The sequence below is a fragment of the Neopelma chrysocephalum genome, unplaced genomic scaffold, assembly GCF_003984885.1.
Source record: "Neopelma chrysocephalum unplaced genomic scaffold, ASM398488v2 Primary Assembly neopelma1_131, whole genome shotgun sequence".
Lineage (NCBI taxonomy): Eukaryota > Metazoa > Chordata > Aves > Passeriformes > Pipridae > Neopelma > Neopelma chrysocephalum.
Window position 1 is genome coordinate 552,418 of NW_020897793.1, and position 19,675 is coordinate 572,092.

At 38.2% G+C, this 19,675-nt stretch overlaps 1 protein-coding gene across 2 annotated transcripts in view; it reads right to left on the reverse strand.

Moving 5' to 3' along the window:
* The window catches only part of GRID1 (glutamate ionotropic receptor delta type subunit 1), a 532,881-nt gene that overhangs the window by 48,458 nt on the left and 464,748 nt on the right, over window positions 1–19,675 (reverse strand). For both annotated transcript variants that reach the window (XM_027698622.1, XM_027698624.1), the window contains exons 9-12: window positions 9,806–9,907; window positions 8,063–8,260; window positions 5,839–6,163; window positions 4,305–4,443 (exon numbers count right to left, since the gene is read on the reverse strand). In XM_027698622.1, coding sequence (XP_027554423.1) covers window positions 4,305–4,443; window positions 5,839–6,163; window positions 8,063–8,260; window positions 9,806–9,907 — 764 coding nt within the window. The remainder of the gene's footprint in view (window positions 1–4,304; window positions 4,444–5,838; window positions 6,164–8,062; window positions 8,261–9,805; window positions 9,908–19,675) is intronic.

Genomic DNA, 19,675 nt, shown 5'->3' on the forward strand with positions numbered 1-19,675 from the left:
CAACAGCTGTGAACTTAAAAGGGGACACAGCGTGCATTTGTATGCAGCCCATGAATGCATATATACAGATGCCTGTCAAAACACCCATAGCATGTACAAATGTTAAGGATGAGTTTGATAAAATCTTCAATTTAAACTCTTTTGAATTTGCAAATAGAATACTTTTTAATGTCCTATTTTTTCTTGCGTGATTCTTAACCTATTGTCAGACAAGCTCTCCAAAACCTGAGTTGCAGAATATCTGTGCAGCCATTGAACTGCGTGTCATCTGCTTGTTAGCAAGAAATGAGGCTGGAATGTAAGTCACTGCTAATTAAACTCATAATTACAAATGGAAGGTCAGACAGCAGATCCAAGAGCTGTTTGAAAATGTAATAAGACAAAAGAAAGAACAAACTTGCATGTAATATTTCTGCCTTATTTGGCAGACTGACCCATTAGAAGACTCCTCAGCTGCATATAGTACTGAAGGCAAATATTAGAATAATAAATGCAAATTATTTGGGTTTAAATGAGTTTGTCAAGGATTAGCACAGGCTCTAAACATTACCTAGATTTCTATTTCAAAACAAGAATTGAGAACTACTCATTTACAAAGTTAGAACATGGATCACAGCTTCCTGGCCTGAGCTCCAAAGCAGTTGCCACCACCACATTCACACAAACAGCCTTCCCTGTTTTTTATTGATCTGGGTAATATCTCACTCCTCTGCCCATATGTGGCCAGGAAATCTACTTGATGTTTCCCTGCCTTGCCTGTGAATCTCTACAATCACAGAAGCTCTGAGCTAACCATGACATTGCCTTTGCTCCCTTGTTGTGAGGTTGAGGCAGAGAGAAGATGAGAAGTGCAGGAGGTAATTTGGACAGAGGGATTAGAGAAGCAGCATTAAAAGAGCAAAGGGGAGCAGAAGCACAATCTGCTAGAAACCAAAAATGGAGGACAGCCAGGGAAGGTTCACATTGTTTCTTGCTAGACTCGATCTCCTGAAGGGACAGAGGTTTTGATATGGGTCTTAACCTCCACATTCACACCCTCCCCACCACCAGGATGAGTGATGGGCTCACAGGACACGTGAGGAGCAAGGCAGCATGTGCTGCCATGCCAGGCCAGAAAGCCAGTGCCTCCTCCTGCTAGCAAGCGTGTGATGAAGCCTTTGAGGATTTGGGAAAATCCAAGGAGAAGGATATTTGTTCTTTCCAACATAGGCACATCTCTTACATGGGATTTGAGCACCTGGACTGCACAACACCTGGGAACCTGTTTAGGATTTAAGAAGTATCTTTCAGGAAACAGAAATACAGGTGGCATATCAAAGCTGCTTTTTGTCATGCCTCCTGCTCTGGGTAGTTCACCTTTCTGTGAGCCACAGGGAGCCTCTAAAACTCATGGCAGGGTGGAAAACTCTCGTGAGACTTAACTACACCAGATTTAAAACAAAAAATTATTCACCTATGAGCAGGTTTTCATCTGACATTCTAATTCTAAAAAGCTACCTTCCAATAGTTCAACTTTGCTGCAGCGAATGTCTCACCAAGCTCCTTCTAATAAATGTCATTTATGATTTCTATGACACACTTGTTTTTGCAGTGAAATTGTAGAGGCAATGATCACTGGGTTGATTGACACCTAGTTATTCAATCAAACATACTTCTATTTCGCTAGTCACAGACCACACATGCCAAATTTGATGCTGAAACAACTTTTATTAAGCATTTTGGAGAGGGCTTGGGAAGAAAATCAGTCTTGTAATGAAAATCTTAACTATGTAGCAGCTACTGCAGCACCATAATACTTATTTCTCTCCTGCTGGCAATTGAGCTGCAGCAGTACTGAACACCAGAGGACTTCTCAATAGAGGGAGAGATAACAGCACACATTTACTGAAATGATGGAGGTTGTTTTTTCTTAACAATGGAAGTATACACAGATGAATTTGGTAGCTCTCAGCTGGTGAGCAAGTTTTCACTGTAATTCATTGTGCCTCTTTGGGTGGGAAAAATGGATTTCACATAAGTATTCCTTTCTGGGTTCATGAAAGATATAATGTGGGCAAGCTGAGGGCAGAGTTAGAGAGGCAAAAATAGCCACTCCACATCATATGATGCTGAAGCCAGTTAGTAGTGGGAACTGAGACACAATGAATTCAGGTAGGGCAGTAATTTACTTTCTCAGGAAAATGATTTGCTCTAAATCTGACAATATATTTTATAAGATGTTTCTCCAAAAGAGTAGGGACATGAAAATGTCTTCATCAAACTTAGAGATGGATGAAGAGAGACCTATTTCTTTACCCCATTTCCTCTTTCTCAAGGCAATCACAGTTTTCAATGAGAGGGGTTAGTCCAGACCTCTTTCTCTCAGAGTAGCAGCATCTTGGGGAAATTATGCAAACTTTGTAAAATAGCCATAGGCAAGCCAAGACAAGCCAGTCTCTTAACTGTCTCAGTTATGCGAACCAGTGATCAACTCAGAGGGTATTCTGACAGTTCCATTTCAGACTACCTCAAGAATGATGTGGGTACCTAAGCCACAGCATCCAGGACCACTTTCGACATCTCAGGCAATATGAACAATCCACATTGTGGCTGACAACTCCTGATGGAGACCCCTGACCTTATAGCCAAGTAGCTGGAGCACAGGCAGTGAGCCTTATAGCAGCTTAAATTACTTTTGGCATTTACGTTTTGGCACCTGAATGACTCTGCTGATGTTTTCAAATCATAATAGAGTGATTACTTCCTTCTGTATCCTCACCTTGTACAAGGGGATACGAGGAACCTGCGAAGCAGCAGGTACTGTTAGATATAGAAAGGCATTTCATTACCATTTTCCAGCTGCATCTCTAACAGTAGAAGGGTGCCTGAGTCCTTGCTCGAGAAACAACACTGAGCAGTTCCTTTACCCAAAGAAATTCTCTCCTCCTCAAGACTCTTAGTAATGTCCTTTAATTTTAAAAAGAAAGGAAATCAAAACCCCTTGTAAATGTTGTAACAGCTCAGCCTCAAAGGCCTCCTCTAAAAATTCATAGTTCTGGCTCTTAAACTTCTCTCTTTTTCTGGAGATTCCTCATGTAATTACACTCCACCTTTTGTCCTCCTCTGAACTTTGCTGAGTTTTAGGAAGTGCTAATTACCCCAAACAGAAAAACTCTTCTGCAACGAAAGAAATAGAACTTTCAGAATTTTTTAAGAACATCATTTTTCAAGCTTTCTGGATGGCTATTTGTGTCTTGGTTTTCAAGATTAATTTATTCATTGAGCTTAACCTTTTTCCCAGTACCTCCAGGCCTCACACATAGATTTTATTCACACAAAGTTTTATTCTGTACAGTTTCTCATGGTATTTCCAGAAATTACTTGGAGTACTTATTTCTATTACTGTTAAGACCCACTTATTTTGGCCAAACTAACAGAAAACTAATTTAAACTCAAAGCTTGTTATGGTTTTGGGCAGGCTTTATTATTATTAAAAGACTATATCCATAAAAAATGTTACATTATCTGCAACTACACAGTGACAAGCTAAAAATTGGAAATTTTGTTGAACTCGGGTTTATGAGAAATGCACTTATTCTTGTCCTACTGTGCAGATACCACAGAGAAGTCAAAAGCAGCTTTTTAAATACCAGCCTCACCTCAGTGACAATGCTTCTGTTCCAGGAGGCGAGTGCAAACATTCAGTCCCAGTCTTCCCAGTGCAATCCCAAAGGAGACCAACAACTTAACTGTGTCACCCTCTAGCACCTGAAATCCTTGGCTCAGAGTTTTCTAGAAGAGAGCCTGTGCTGCACTGCCACCTCTCCACTCCATCGCCATCAGATCAAACATGAGCTATCAGGCTCTTACCCTGTCAGTACTGAGTGTGAAAGACCAGCGGCCCTCCCAGTACTCTGTGCCAGTGTGAAGCTGGGAATTTTGTCCACGTTTTTGTGAGGGAAAAAATGAAAACATTATTTAGCTTTTGATGAAAAAAACCCAAGTTACATACACACACACACACACACACACACACACACACACACACAAATCGCCGCTAAACAACCAGGAATACTAGGAAAGGCCTCTCTTCTGGAAAAACACAAAATTGAAGTGCCATTGTCCCCTCCATGCACCTGTCAAAACTGCTTGGGGGCTGTTGGAGTGAAGGTGGAGAGGGGGAGAGAAGAGAAAAACAGACACTGCAAATAAGAAGAGTATTTTAGTAGAGAGTTATCTCTTTCTTGCAAGAATGAGTGCTCAAATGGATAATACCGTCCTGTGAAATCCAGGTTTCTAGCTTGTTGTTAAAAAGAGGGTCTTACCTGATGGGATTATCCATCCTTGATACTGTGAGAAATGCTGCTAAATTCGCTGTGTAGGAAGAGCACACGATAAGGGTAAAGAGCCACCAGCTTCCCATTACAATGCGCATTGCCACAGAATTGACAGTGGATTCACTCCCTACAAATAAACAGAGAAAATAAGGGTCTCAGCAGCTTCCATTTACAATCACCCTCTGTGTGCCCTGTTGTGTTAAACTTTGTTGGAGCTCCCTCTCTGTTCCCCCTCCAGTCCTCCCTTTCACTGTGGAAAAAGCATTGCCTCTGATAATTTTAAAGTATTTTCACCAGTCAACTTCTTGCCCTAGACAGTGTTCTAGAAAATCATCTTTCAACACATTTCCTTTGAGAATTATTGAGGATCAATTCTAGAGAACAGAAAAAAAGTTCTGAATAAAGAAAGTTGAATGGCGAAGCACAACTAACATGCAGGAATTAAATCATTATGGTGCTCAGAATATAGTACTGTTCTTTTTTCAATTATAATTTTAGAACTGGGGAAAAAACCCCCACAGAGTTGCCCAATGTTCTGTGTGCTATCTTTGCTGTACTTAAATCTGCAAAGACTGAAGCATTAGTGTTATTACTTGTTACTCTTTACAAGATTTCAAATAACATGAAGATTTCTTTCCGGCAGTCTTCAAGCACAGTTATGCTTGATCATCACTGGAGACTAAACTTTACCACAGAGCTGGTGCTAGTCAGTTCAGCATACATTTGTGCTGAATATATCTTACTGCACTTAAACCCGTCAGGGATGCCACCTTAATGAGCTGAGGGACCAAGTTTCATAGCACTAGGAAGGATTTTCCAGTTGAAGCTTGCAATCACAACAACGAAAAATGTAGAAAAAGGTTAACAACTTATCACATACCAGCATTCAACAAGACCTGTCTTTTAAGAATAGAACTAACATTATAGATATGGCACAAAAACTGTGTGGGCAGATTTTGCAAGCAATTAGTTACAATAGTAACTTTGTTAATGGTAACAGTCCTCCTGAATTCAGTAGGTTTAGTCCTATGCCTAGAGATTCCTGAGGGTAGTTATAAGACCACAAATCATTTTCATAATCAATTCAAAGAACCAAGAGTTGAATTGTCTCACATAAGCTCAAAAGCACATAAATTTCTACTTATATTTATAAATTAAATTCAAACAATTAGAAAAAGTGCTAGTTTCAGAGCTGGAGAAGTGTTGCAATTCTGCACCAACAGCTCTGTAGTTTATTTTTAGTGTAGCAATTTTCCCAAAGAGAAGAAGCCTGCTACTCCTTTTTTGGGACTTACTGAGAGGCAGAAAAAGCCATTAAAAAAAAAATGAAACACATCTCCCAATCTTACTTACCTCTTCCCACTTTCCATCAGCTAGGCTAATAAAACATACAAACTCCCCATACAAGTCTCCTCTTTCATCTTTAGCCCACTCTGGCCAAGACTGACGTGTCCTGCCCTGCTTTACCCAAGGCAGACCATTTCTGAAGGGCTTTCAGTGGCATTTATAGGAGGGTAAGTACCTTGCTGAACAAAGGCTCCATACACGACCCAGATGGCACTGTGGAGGGTGGAGGACACAGAAGGGCTGGGCTGGGCAGCGTTCTGTGCCCTGACTGCCTGGATGCGGTTCAGGACGAAGATCAAGACACCGACAATAGGGATGGCTGCGGCGATGCAGGCCCACACCGCGAAGTCAAAAGGGGCAAAGAGAGAGAAGATGTTGATTTTCTCTTCAGGCTTTTTGATTAAGATCCCCACAGAATAGTCCATGTAGCGCTTGCTGAAGTCCACAACGCTCTCTCGTTCGGGTGTTATGGTGATGGCTGAGATGGCCAGGTCTGCTCTCTGCGAGACAAGCGCAACAGGTCAGAGCTCTCCCTTTCACCACGATTTTGGCCAGTGTGAGCTTTAAGGAGACACGTTCTTTCTATAACTTAAAACATTTAGATGTATTTATATAAATTGGCTAAAAATAAAATCAGAATCTGTTTCGTAATTTAAGCATTAGTTAATTGCACTGGTCTAAAGCAGAGTAGTGAAACATAACCTGTTAAGGTGCTCTTGAACTCTCTGGAAGAAGTGCAACTTATTTAACCTTTATCCCTCACTTGTTTTCCAAACCATATTAACCTGGTACACTGCAAGCAATAAAGAAAGAAACACCATTTATTTAGCTGGTGTATTTGGTAGCAAGGTGTGAAGAGCTAGTGTTTGTTTTTCTCCCTACAGAATTGCCAGCTTTCCATATTCATGAAGAGACTTTATATGACAACTGGGGAGAAGATTTTGTTTGTTTTCTAAAATGAATAAAGTGATCGTAAAAAGTAGTAACAGGAAGAAGGCACCAAAACCTCGTTCTTGAAACTGCTTTGACTTCAACATTTAAAACCAGTAGGTTTTACTTGGAGATGGTCCTTAGAGAGTATGCAAACTCGATGAAGGAAAAAAAAAAGAAGTTAATAAATAAGATTCCCAAAGCTTTTGAAGAGCTGCAGTTAGATTTTCAATATTTTTCCATCTTAATAAGAAGAGCTCTCTTCAAAACATAGAATGTATATTCTGTTCCTTATCTCTAATTTTGTTGGAAAAGTAAAGCAAATATTAGATGAGGGAGGTCTGCTTTAAAATCCTTTGGAGTCAATGGAACAACTGGTAGCAGAAATGCTTTTTAAATATACCACAATAGACACTTTATTGCTTCAAAGAAAGCAATTTCCAAGGAAATTTAACAGGATTCCTTAACTCATTTTTAAATCAATGAAAATCAAACAGCTTATGTCAATGCAAAATAAGGTTAAAATTCTTTATGTTTCCTAGCACCAACCAAGAGCATCCCCTTTTCACACACATTGGCTATTGCTTTAATTGCTTCTTTTTCTTTCTAAACATCTACTTAGCAGATACTGAGTCACCTACTTACTAGACAATGAGAAAGTTTTCATTTTCAGTAATAACTCCACTGCAGAAGAGTAACCTTTTCTACAGAGAGCAGCAACATGGAATATTAATTCCTTTGATTCTTCTTCTTGATTAACATTCGTCCCATGTCAGATAGCAAGAACATTAACAAAATATACTCTAATTCAATTTTCTGAGAGATTCTGAGCTACAAACTTTCCCCATGTACTTAAATGGAGTACAATTAACTTACTCCTGGATTTGCAAGATTGTGATTAAGAAAAGAAATTTGGTCCTCTCTGTTTTCAATGAATGAATAATCTTGAGATCAGTTCAAATTCTGGTCCCCTATTACTAGGGTCACTTTTCCTGTGTTGGAGTCAAACAAAGTGACAGAAATAAAGTCCTATCTACAAAAAAATAGCAAACACATAATGACAAAAATTAAAATAATAGAAATTCATATTGAAGAATACCTTTTTTCTCTATTTTCTATAGTCATTCCCTCACACAAATGCATGCCCTCTCTTCTTATAGCTATGTAAACACACAGGTTTATACTGATATAATTTATGTTGAGAGCAGTTGGGAGCAAATAAGAGACTCTTTAGTTCCTATCCTGTATACAGGTCTTAAATTGCAGTTTTTATCACACTCAAATCATACATAGCTCAGAAGCATTCTGCACTGATGCTTTCATCCTAATTCATTCTCTTGTAATTTGAAATGAGGAAAGGAGAATATTTAAACACCTTTACAAAGCTTTGACACCCTACTCCAAAGAGTAATATTTTTTCTTTTTTTTCTTTTTTTTTTTTCTTATAGCGCAGCTTCTTCTCTGTGTACCTTGTTAATAAGTTCTCCAATCATGCCATTCCACGAGCTGTTTTGGAGCTGCTGTCCATATTTGCCATCAGGAGCTTGATATATCTCATACTTGAAGCCTAGATTCTTGGCAAGTGCATCCAGGACATCAATGGAAAATCCTTTATATCGTTTTGGCTGCCCAAGTATGTTCTCTGCCACCATCACAAAAGGTTCTTCCTGAGAACAAAACAACATGTTAACTGATACTTGAAACAAGATTTTTAGTTTGCTCCTCTTAGCAAAAGGGCATTTCCTGAGTTAATTCTGAACAACTTGGCGCAGATTTTGAGACACTCGTAACCTTCTGAGGCAAAAACTATAGGCAGTGTGGGATACTGTGAAGCATCCCCACCAGACACCACCACCTCAGCACCTGAGCCCCATCCATGGCCTTGGGTTTCCATAGTTCTTGAGAAGAGGCAGAGACTCCAGAAGATAACTCAAGCCCCGCTAGCAGCTTCCTGATGTCCACAGGATTAGTTCCTCTCTAAAACACCTGCCTCTTCTCACTGGTGATAAAGGAGGCACATAGACCTAACTTTGTGTCCTCAGTAGCTGTCTAGAATACAGATTTTCAGTTCAGCACATGAGTCCTAGATAGGAAGATTGCTACTGTCCATGTATCTCAGATCATATTAGATTTAGAAAGCCATCTTTTACATACAGTGCTTAATCTTTTATCCAAGAGACATACTGAAACAAGAGCTAAAAACATTGCATTTAGCAAACACTTAAAATTTTGAAAATTCAAAGAATAACTTTCATGGGTACTAGTTTCTGGAATATTTTAATTTAAAAGTATGTTTTGAGACCAAGGAAATGCAGCATTTTGTGGTATGTTTTCTGTTGGGCGTGAGTGTCCTGCTCTCCTGCAGGGGAATGCCAGGGATGCCAGCAGCACAGCCACCACAGTTGGCTGCCTTTGTACCCTGGTACTGACATTGTCTGCTCACCTCTCACATCAGCTACAGCATAAATAGAGAAAAGTAAACTGGGGGCTGGAGGGGGTGCCTTAATGATCTTATGTAGTACTGTCTATTTGTACCATGATTCAGAAAAAGATAATTAAAAGCCACAGAAAGACATCACATTCTGCAATCTGCAGACTACAATATTTCAGGCAGGAATGCATTTAAGCCCTAATTTGCCCCTAATGTAGAACTTGGCTGACAGGAGCTCTTCTACCACTCAGAGTCTAAGAGACAGTAGTCCCAAAAGCATAATGATTTTTTTGGAAAGATGTCACCTTTCAAAAAGATATAGTTTATCTCAATGGGAATTTATGAGCTTGATGGAGGAAACACTTGATTAAATTTTACAGCCTGCAGTGTACAAGAGCCAAGATTAGATTATCATAATTGGCCCATCTGATCTTAAAATCCATGAAATGCTGGAAATTGCCTATCCAAGTTAAAGCACAATATCTGGAATGCACTCCTGTGCACTCAGGTCCTGTGCTGGTTCTGTGCCTGGTAGGAATTACAATGCAGAAAAACAGCATAAGCAAACAAACAAATGCTCTGTAGCTCTGACAGCACACAGCTTCACACAGAATAATAAAAGGCCATCATCTATCTTCCATGCTTATGTAACTGATCATCCAAAAATACAGAACTGAAAATGATAGGCAAAAACACTGCGGGAAGTGCCCAAAATACCCAGTCGGCTCCTTTTTATTTTGAGCGTTTTGTTTCCTGAAAGATCCTTCAAAGAGCATCGTACCAAGACAGTCACCACTTTGAGTGTCACTCCTTGTAAGTCGTTGCCCAGACGTCTCTCTTGTAGGCTGCCATTCAGTCCTTTCTCGGAGTCCCACGTTGCCAACTAGAACAGAAAGCGCAGTGAGTCTGAAGGCCTGCTAAGCAGAAATCTTTCAGCATTTACATAAACATTTAATGGTAGCTTGGCCGAATCCAGAACTGCTATAGAGAAGTTGAGAGATGCATGGCTTTTTTTAATGCAGAATCAGAATCAGTGAGATTCGGAGGATACACATAAACAAGTACCTTGCCTGAATGTATTTTCATGGATGCGTGCAATGTAACTGCTCTATTATCTGTGGTATTTGTCATATTATTTCACTTAGATCACTCTGATATGACATTTCTCTTCAGTAAGTTTATATTGTCTGACAGTCTTGAGGATTATCTGTGGTTTCACTATCCCAGATTTCCCTCTCTGCTCAGATTCCTGCCTATTTTCAAATAATTCCCCACTATTTATCAAAGACTGACCATTTTTCCTGCTGCACAACATTTTTGCTCACGGGTAGTAATAAATTCTTGACATAGGTTCTATGGTGTCAAATTGTTTCCTCTCTCAGACTTTCTTCAGATCCAATCTTAAGTCCTGTTTTCTCTGTTCTTGCCCTACTTCTAACTCATCTCTAAAACAGTAGCAGCCTATTGAGGTCCCAGGCTCTGATGAACAAGCATCTCATACCTACCACTACCTCATGCATCTGCCAGATGTACCTGTATGCATATTTTCAGGATATCTCTCTGGAATATTATACCTAATTAATTTATTTTTCAATTAAATATATAATTTTAAAAATCAATTTCACTGCATTTTCTGAAGAGAAATGCGGTCCAACTCAATAGAACAGGTTCAATAGAAAAGTCAATCTTAAGTGACCTTTGGATTGTTGAAACTAAATATGCTCTTGAGCAGCAGCAGCAGTCAGATACTCTTTTTTCCTCCAAACAGAATCTACAGTGTCATTTTGTTCAGAAGAGTCATAAATAGTATCGAGTAGAAACTGTTTCTTCTTTTTTTTCCAGCTCTACTCTTAAACACCAATACTATGCTCGCGTATGTGGAAGCAGTGTTGTTAGCTGAAGGCATGCCCTGTAGAAATTAAACACAGTCCAAGATCTGTGAAATGTGGATTCCTCCTGCCAGAAGCTAATTTTCATGTAACAAGTCAAGACCTTCTTGGAAAGAACTTATTTCACTGAAAATGCCTATGGCTAGATGTCTTACATGATTTATTTCTCTGACTTCAGTTTTATCCTAAAGCCTTACAAATCAAATCAACAAATAAAATGTGATGGAAGAGATCTGTACAGTTTTATTTTTGTTTTGTTGCACTAAACTGATAAACAGGGAACTAGAAAAAGAATGGGACATTCAGTGAATATTCGGCAACTATCACAACTGATGAAAATTATTCCATGGTCATTAAATCTTGAAAGCTGAGACATAGGAGAGGAAAGAATTAAGGTGCACTTCATTTTATCCAGATGACCTGGAGGATGGAGGAGGAGAATGAATGAATAATATTCAGCTTTCTAATGACACACCTGAAAGCTAAAGTATCTCAGACTGAAAACTCCCCTGTGATGGGGACAGATGAGCTTCTCCATATAAAAGTGTCTACAGCAACACAGGTAGACAAATACCTGTAGCCATGGTATCTTCTGAATTTGAATTTAGGTGCTTGCTCTGAAATGTTTCCAGATGTTTCTTACTCTTGCTACTGCTAAACCAAATGGACAGATTTTTCATTTGACATAAATCAGTGTGGTTCAACAGACTTCACAGACTAGTATAGGGGAGTGTGTGGTATATATTGTGTCTCAAATATGCAAAGAAAGTTCACTGTTTAAGCCTCCTTCAGCAGTCCTAGGCAGTAAGGATATGATTAAGATTTTGGCCAAAATGGTTTGCAAAATCAACAAGTGATGAATAAATATTTATTAAAAAATGGGAAATGTAAAACATTCAAATTATTACTTCTCATGGACTGACTATTAATTCCTTCTCCCACACATTCACATTTCAAAAACTATCAGGGCCTTAGACTTCTTGCATACCTTATGTTTCACATTCTGCACTAACTCCAAGAATTCAAAAAAATACTGGAGACATGCCAGTGCAAAACCGTAAACTAATTCCTTTTATTCAAAGGGAGCAAGACAAAGATTCCTCTTTTATGCAGCAGGGATAAGTGCAAAGAGAAGGAGCATATTTCACTTCAGAACAGAACTCCATAGTGTTCTCTATAGAGGCACAAACTTTTCAGTCTCTAAAAAGCAAACTATGCAGATAAAATTCATAAATGGAACATAAGGAAAACCATTTCCAGAGGGATTTTTTTCTGTGCATCCTTGTGCTTTGGAACATTTAACTTTTTCAGAACTGTGCCAATTTTAGCCTCCACTTCTCGCAGACACAATTTTGTTTATAGGACTGATGTATTTACAGATATGTCTATCAATTTGTGACAGCTGACCTGTCAAGATCAGTGCCTAAGAAACTAATTTCCAGCACTGTTACACACAATGAGTACTGTTGTTAAAGCCATTAGAGTTTCATTCTTTGTAAAAATATGTGCTGAGTTCCTACCAGAAGTCTGAAACCAAAGGTTCTAGCACAGCCATCAGGTGACAGGAGATAAAGGGCTTTTAGATCTGATGATGGCAAACAACTACCTGCAGAATCAGCAGTTGTAGGATGTGTTTTAAAAAATATCAGTGGTCTCTGGAACATGTACTGAATGGCAGTCTGGGTGGGAATTTTTTGGTTCTCAAGTTACTGGGTTATGTGAGTTCAAGTTTAGAAATCAGCTACTCTTTGAAAGATTTTCAACTTAAACCTTCCTAGCTTCTCTTTCTGAAACAGCCCTGTTGCTGGGAATCCCATAGTTCCAGCTGTACATTAGAAGCTAAATCACCCAATAAAGACTACACAGAGGAAACAAATGTAGAATTCAGACAAAAAGGTAATTCGTGGGAAAATTCTGACTCAAGACACACTTCTGATCTTTATCAATATTTATGGCATTTTCAACCAGAACTTCAAGGAAAGGCTTGAAGAGGGAGTCACAATTTTAACATTTTAACCCTCCACAAGCAATGCAGAATGAAACAAACATACTTACTCAAAACACAGGCAAAAAATTACATGGTTAGACAACCTAGGAATATCAAATGATAATAGGACATCATCCAAAGTATGTCTGTTGAACCTGCTGTTCAGGACTTTGCCCTGAAAGGTATTGGTGTCTGCCAGGACCTCCAAAGAAAACTTAATGTCAATGTAAGTTTAGGGTTCTTGAGTTCCCTTTGATAAACCAGAAGTCAAATTCTAACAAGCAATTTCATGACTTTGTTAATTATGTAGCTGTTGGCTGCCCAACATTTACTTGAGCGATTAGATCCCCAGGGGAAATCATATTACGGTGTCATGGCAAACTCACACCAGAGAATATCAGAAACAACTCCATGGAAGTGTGAGAACCCTCATCAGCATAATGAGGCAGACAATCCTGCTCAAATAAACCAAGGGTGCATGAATTAAACTCTGATATGCAAGATTCATTACCTCCTGTGAACCTGATCAATTAGATTGAGAGCCTGTGTGTCACTTCCTTTAGGAGATGAACTGATGATAAACTCAGTTATTTGTTACACATCTGTTTGTCTGCAAAGTCTTCATGTTCACGTGACTCTATTACACAATTATTACAAATTCATTCAATCAGGAAATTGAATTTAGATTTTCTAACTCTGGTGTAAACACACCATCAGACTGTGGCAAATGTCTGTCTCAGGCCCAAACAAACTGAGATGCAAATTATCCCAAACTACTACTAAATACAGTTGAAAACTGACATTAGCAAAAAACTATTTGATATTTCTATCACAGTATTGAATGCGATCATCTACACTATTTTAGTTTATGATACGGTAGCTACTGTCCAAATAATACATGTCACTGGTATATAACACAATTTTAAGTATGACACCATCCTAAACACGATGTACTTTTCAGGGAAAATGTGATTCCCATATGAAATAAAAAAAGATAATTATCAGCAGATGTATAGTAATGTTTGAAATGGTTACAATCTATCCAGAGCATACGCCTTCTTTTTTACCAAAACCTGAAAACTTCTATCTGTTGACTCCTTTGGAGATAAGGTTATACTATCCAAAGAAATTAAATTTGGGAACCCCTGCCTTGACACCTGAAAAACTTCTAAAAGACAGGAAAGTGAAGAGAGTGCAAGGCAGGCAGTTCTCATTCTAGGAACTAGAGGCACCCATATAGACCAGAGCACATTTTCTGTGAATATGAAAGCTGTTCTGTGCAAGGAGTTAAATAAATTCATCTATGACACTCACAATCTAATAATGCTTTTAGATTAAATTTTTTATTGAAACAGATTTCACTTCAATGACCACCTGTTTCTCAACCTTGAACTCAACACAGTGTATATCAAGTATGATGTTCTTAATAACATTGGTGCCTCACTCCCTTTGCCAGCCTTGCAATATAGCTAAACTCTTACTGAAACACTTATATTATAAAAACAGATTTTAAGTGAACATGATAATAAAAAATTACACAAACAAAACATAAACAAGAAAATTAATGTTTACAGGAGAGAAATATGAAAGAAAGCAGTGGTCCATTAAATACATGGAGTAAATTGAACACGCCTCTGTTGCAGTTCTAAGGGATAAGAGGAATTTCATTTAGATTCTAAAACAAATGTAAGTCCACTTAAAACATTTTAAGTCCACTATTCCTTTCTAAATGCAGTATAACAGTAATCTACAGAATTTGCTGTCCTACACAACAAAGTACTAGTAGTACTCACACTTCAGATTATGTGTAATTATTAAAGAACTGATAGGATTCCTGAAACATCATTTCCATTTTTATGACTGGAGTTGCCTTGAAGGCACAAACATCTTTTAATTTAAAATGTGGGATAACAATTAATAAAAGTTTAAAAAAGCGTTTTGGACTGTGTATTTGTGTAATCCACAGTAATATAAAACAGGATTAGGAAAATAAAAAGGTATCAATTCTCATACTAGCAAGCAAATCCAAACACTGATGCAATTTATTTCCATCATGGCTACATAACTATTAGGAATATTCTAACATTTCTACTCCAAAGAATGATCTTATGGTTATTATTAGGGATAAGATACTGGACAAGATTTATCCCACCCTGTTCCATGGTCAAGATGCTCCCTTTGCCATTAAAGGGCCACACAAAGATTGCATCTACACGGTAAAAGTTTAGAGAAGGGCAGGGAAATCATGGAAACCTGCCATCTCCCATTCCTAATACTGCAGCAAACACTATGCATCATCCATCTCCTGAGAAAGTAAACCCTTTAAAGGCAATGACCAGCTAATATAAAGTGAGAAAAATGGAGGAGAGGGAAGGGCTGCCTCCCCTGGAGCTGCCGTGCCACTGATGCTTCTACAGGAGGACCCTGGTTTTCTGTGAAGGACACAGATGTGACTGTTGATGCTTTAATGGACCTTTAAGAATGAGAGATCTTCAGGGAGAAGAATGCCATTTATTCCAATTTTAGTGGAAATTTAATTTTTTTTGCAAATGTATGGTGCTATATCAATGATAATAAAATTTCTCCAGCGAATCACAGGAAGATGAGCATGAGGCAGTAAGACCTAAAAATTAACAAGTCATTCTGGAAAAACTTTACTGCTTTTTCAATAGTACTGCAGAATTGAAAGCACAGAATTAAGCTACTGCTGAAGAGAAGAGCACAGTATGCTTGTATCTGCATTTTAGTTTTAGTTCACACAAGGTCTTATGAAATCTCACATAGGAAAATTTGATTTTGTTTCCTGAATAGGAACAATATCACATGATTTACAGACTAGCTTCTAAGCAACAGTGAAGAATGATCAAAATGAGGAAAAAAGTTCTTAGGTAGCTTAGAGCAAGTCAATATCAAGATCTTCTTAACAGCTTTTTTGGAACAGGAAATAGGAAATTAATAAAATTAAAATGTCTAAGATGCAGAGATATCTCAAAACTAGAAAGTGTTAAAAATATGTCAGAGTAGTACAGTGAGAAAAATAAATGGGAGTGGTAAGAATTCAGACATGAAACAATAATATGCATCTTGCATAACTGGAAGTGAACACTGATGGAACAGAAAAATGGGAAACAGAGATACTTCAACTGAAGAAATAAACACAAATGAATGTTGACAAATTGTGCAGGGTGAGCTGCAAATGATGGTGAGCCTGTAAAAAAGGGCAGCTGCAGGAGTATCACTGTGGTTTTGGACTCCACATATCTCATGGCATAGGCTGAACAAAGAGCACTCACAACACAGCTGAGAAGACTATACAGTCTTGATACCATGTTTAGCACCTGCCTGAACAAGATTTAGGCATGCTGGAAGAAAACCAAGGGAGAACAGGACAAATACTACTGGGGTGGAGGATTCAAGTCGTAAAAAACCAATAAAAGATACAATTGCGAATATTGAAGGTAATGATGACTAAGGAACAGAAAAATTAGAAACAAAACTAGATATAAGGCAACAGAAAGAACTACTGCTGCTAACTTCTAATATTCTACAGAGACCCTTTCACATCAAATACAAACCGTTTCCTAGAAACATTTATTCATTCTCAATGCAGATTGCGAAAAGACAGATAAAAGGGCAGAGATTTTTTCAGTATCTCTAAACAAAACAATTTTTTATGGGAAAGGCTTGGCACATCCAGGATGTGAGGAAGTGCCTATATAAAGGAAATCAAAGAACACTCTCATGGTTCCTGAACTCACCAGAGGTATCAGATCCGAGCCAGTGTTTCACATAATGCTGGATCTCAGCCAAAGGTGATTAGGATACTTTTGTCCTGTGTGAAACAACTTCAAGTCGCAAAGTTAAAGGTTTGAACTGTGATCTTATCAGTTTGCTATTTCTCAGATGAGGGGATTAATCACCATCTTTAAGCCTATTATAGTTTTTCACAGAGGTAAAAGATATAGGTGTAGTCTTTTTGAAGAATGTCATAATTCTTGAATACTTGAAAACCTCAGGTATTTTCAACTTCAATAGAAAAATCCATTCCCCACTGCTGAAATGAAGCCATTCCTAGAACTCAGCCAGAGAGAAATTATGTAGAAAATGCACAGGAGCAATTTAAGGTCCCAGCCTACAATCATTAACTTGGGAAGCCTACGTAATACCACTGAATCCTGAGAGTTACACTTATATAAAATTAATTGAGCATAGACCTAGAATAGAAAATAAAGAAAGTTCAAGAACGCTGAAGGAGGGATTTGAGTAGGAAAGAGCAATTGACCTGAACTGACATATCTAAGGAAACAGATATACACCACTGCTTGCCTGAGAAGCCAGCGAGATAAATGGCAAATGTCTCGGATTAGGATGCCACATAAAGTCTGCCCTTGAAGTAGCATAATGCCCTTCAAACCATGTAAAGGAACTGGCTCACAATTAAGAGAGAAGAGTAGCAGTCGCTGAGTTGCTACCACACAGATAATCCCACAAAATTCTAATTTAAAATTTAAGAAAACAAACCTCCAGTTGTGCAAACAAAATGTACCTCAGCAAGAAGCTCCATAGTAATGAGGAGAGAACTTGTACAAATTGGAATAAAAATTTCAAAATAATTCAAACAGCTCAAAATTAAAGAAAAATGATAAAAATTACATTGCCTTAAAACAAAGTACAAATTGTTATCAGAAGCGTGTTTTTGTCGTGTAAGATCACCTACGGTATTTAACCACTATCATCATCAGAGAGTAACTAGAGTCTAGGATATAGAGTCTCTCTCTCTCCATGTCATTTACAATAAGTCCTACATAATAGATAGGGAAAACCTAGAGGGGGAAAAACTACAATAGCTATCTCAGAACTGATAGTTTAGTAGGACAGAGGACTACAAGCAGAGGCTTTGGTAGAGGTATTTCAGCATTAATACTGTGATTCTCTAAAAGCCTGTGTATTTACTCAGCTCTTGCTCTACAAATTCTCCTGTCCACTGCAATTAACAATTTTGACCCTACCTACCCTAACTCAGCAGTATCTTGCTCCACAACTTTTATGGTTCATCATTGCAAAGAACATCAAATATTGTGATGTGAGAGGACCTGTTTTCCCTTATGTTCTTCATTAGCCAAAAATCAGCTCAATTAATTGTAATGACCATACTATTAAAAGCAAACTATTTTACATATAATAGAGCTCTACAACGTAAATGAAGATTAGACACATTATGCCTTATACTACTAATATTAAGGAAGCCAAGATATTCTTAAACATGCATTTGTGTATACTGCTTTCTGCAGTACCCTGACTGAGGAGTTTCATGGAGAACTGAAGCAGTAGTTTTCTGTAACCTTACAGGTTTTATTGTCACAGTGTAAGACTTCTTATACACCCTGGAAACGGATCAGCACCATATACTTCATATTGCATATACATCATTTAATATAGTGTTGAAGGACACAAATTATGAATATCATCTTTTTTTGCTGAAATGAGATGCTGCTCCATTATTTGGCAGTGAGACATTATTTTGCTAGCAAGCAATGGAGGAGCAATGATACCAGTTCAGAGTTGCTCCTCTTTCCATATTGTGATAGCTGGCGAGCATCTCTGACCTGTGATGCAACACAGAAGCACCCAGGTTCTGCTGTGCTGAGCCTGGGCAAAGCACGTCTGGGGCAGCAAATCCACACTTAGCAGAAAAAGGAGCTGAAAGGACATGACAAGATAAATGTAACCTGTTAATATTCATTATATGAAAGTATAAATAGGCCATCTTCAGCTCTGGTAGAATAAATTGCTTCAATTAATACTACTCTTTGAAGGAGCAGTGACTGCAACATGCTGATGTTATTAGTGCAGCAACACAGGCACAGAAAAAGATGTAGCACTAAATGAAGCAATCATAAGAGTGATGAAAACAATATGAACAAGAATATTATCCTCTGATGGCTTCTTTATAAAGTACAGGCAAGTATTGCTCTGTCTCCAAATTTTTTGTATTTAATTTCCCTAACACAAAATCAAAATGTGGTGAAAAAGGTGTGGAAAATAAATCTGAGATATTTTTTCCTAGAAGCTCACAGGCTCCTCTCTTGCAAAGCAAGCAGAAAATTTGCACCCCTGTCAATCTGCAGTTTTGCCACTTTTCAAGGCTTTAAGATACGAATAACACGCTGTAGTGTAGAAATCCTGTCATTGAATCAGATGGCAGCATTGATATAGAAAAGATGTATGTGCAGTACCACAATTCTTTTAAGGGTGAAATAAATTAACTGCGAGTACCCTAGATTCTGCTGAGTCAGGCACTTGCCAGGGGCATTGTAAATTACCCTTTGATATGGACAACCAGGTCGCTAAGCATAAAATTAAAACTGTTAAGTAATCATAAAAGTTAGACCAATACAGATTTAAAGTCCTCAACAGATGTCACTAGTTACCAACTTAAAACCCCTACAGCATGAGCTCCTTGCCACTGGGTTACCTATCTGAAAGACAAACAAGCCCCTCTTCTTTCTTTTGCAGTTTAAAAAGCAAAGTCATTGCTCAGTGATAGTGAGAAACAACAGGTGCTGGACTCCAAGGATACTCTGAGTGCTACAGCTAAATATTGAAAATCAGGTAGCTCAAAAGTAGCTGCTTGTGGACAAAACTGAACCAATTCCCAACACCATTACTCATTATGTGTGGGTAAAAGGGAAACAAATCTGTTTCACGCAGAGAACAGATTCTTTTCAAAGCTTCCAAATGCTTTTTGGTGGGCAATTACAAGCTTTTGAGAGAA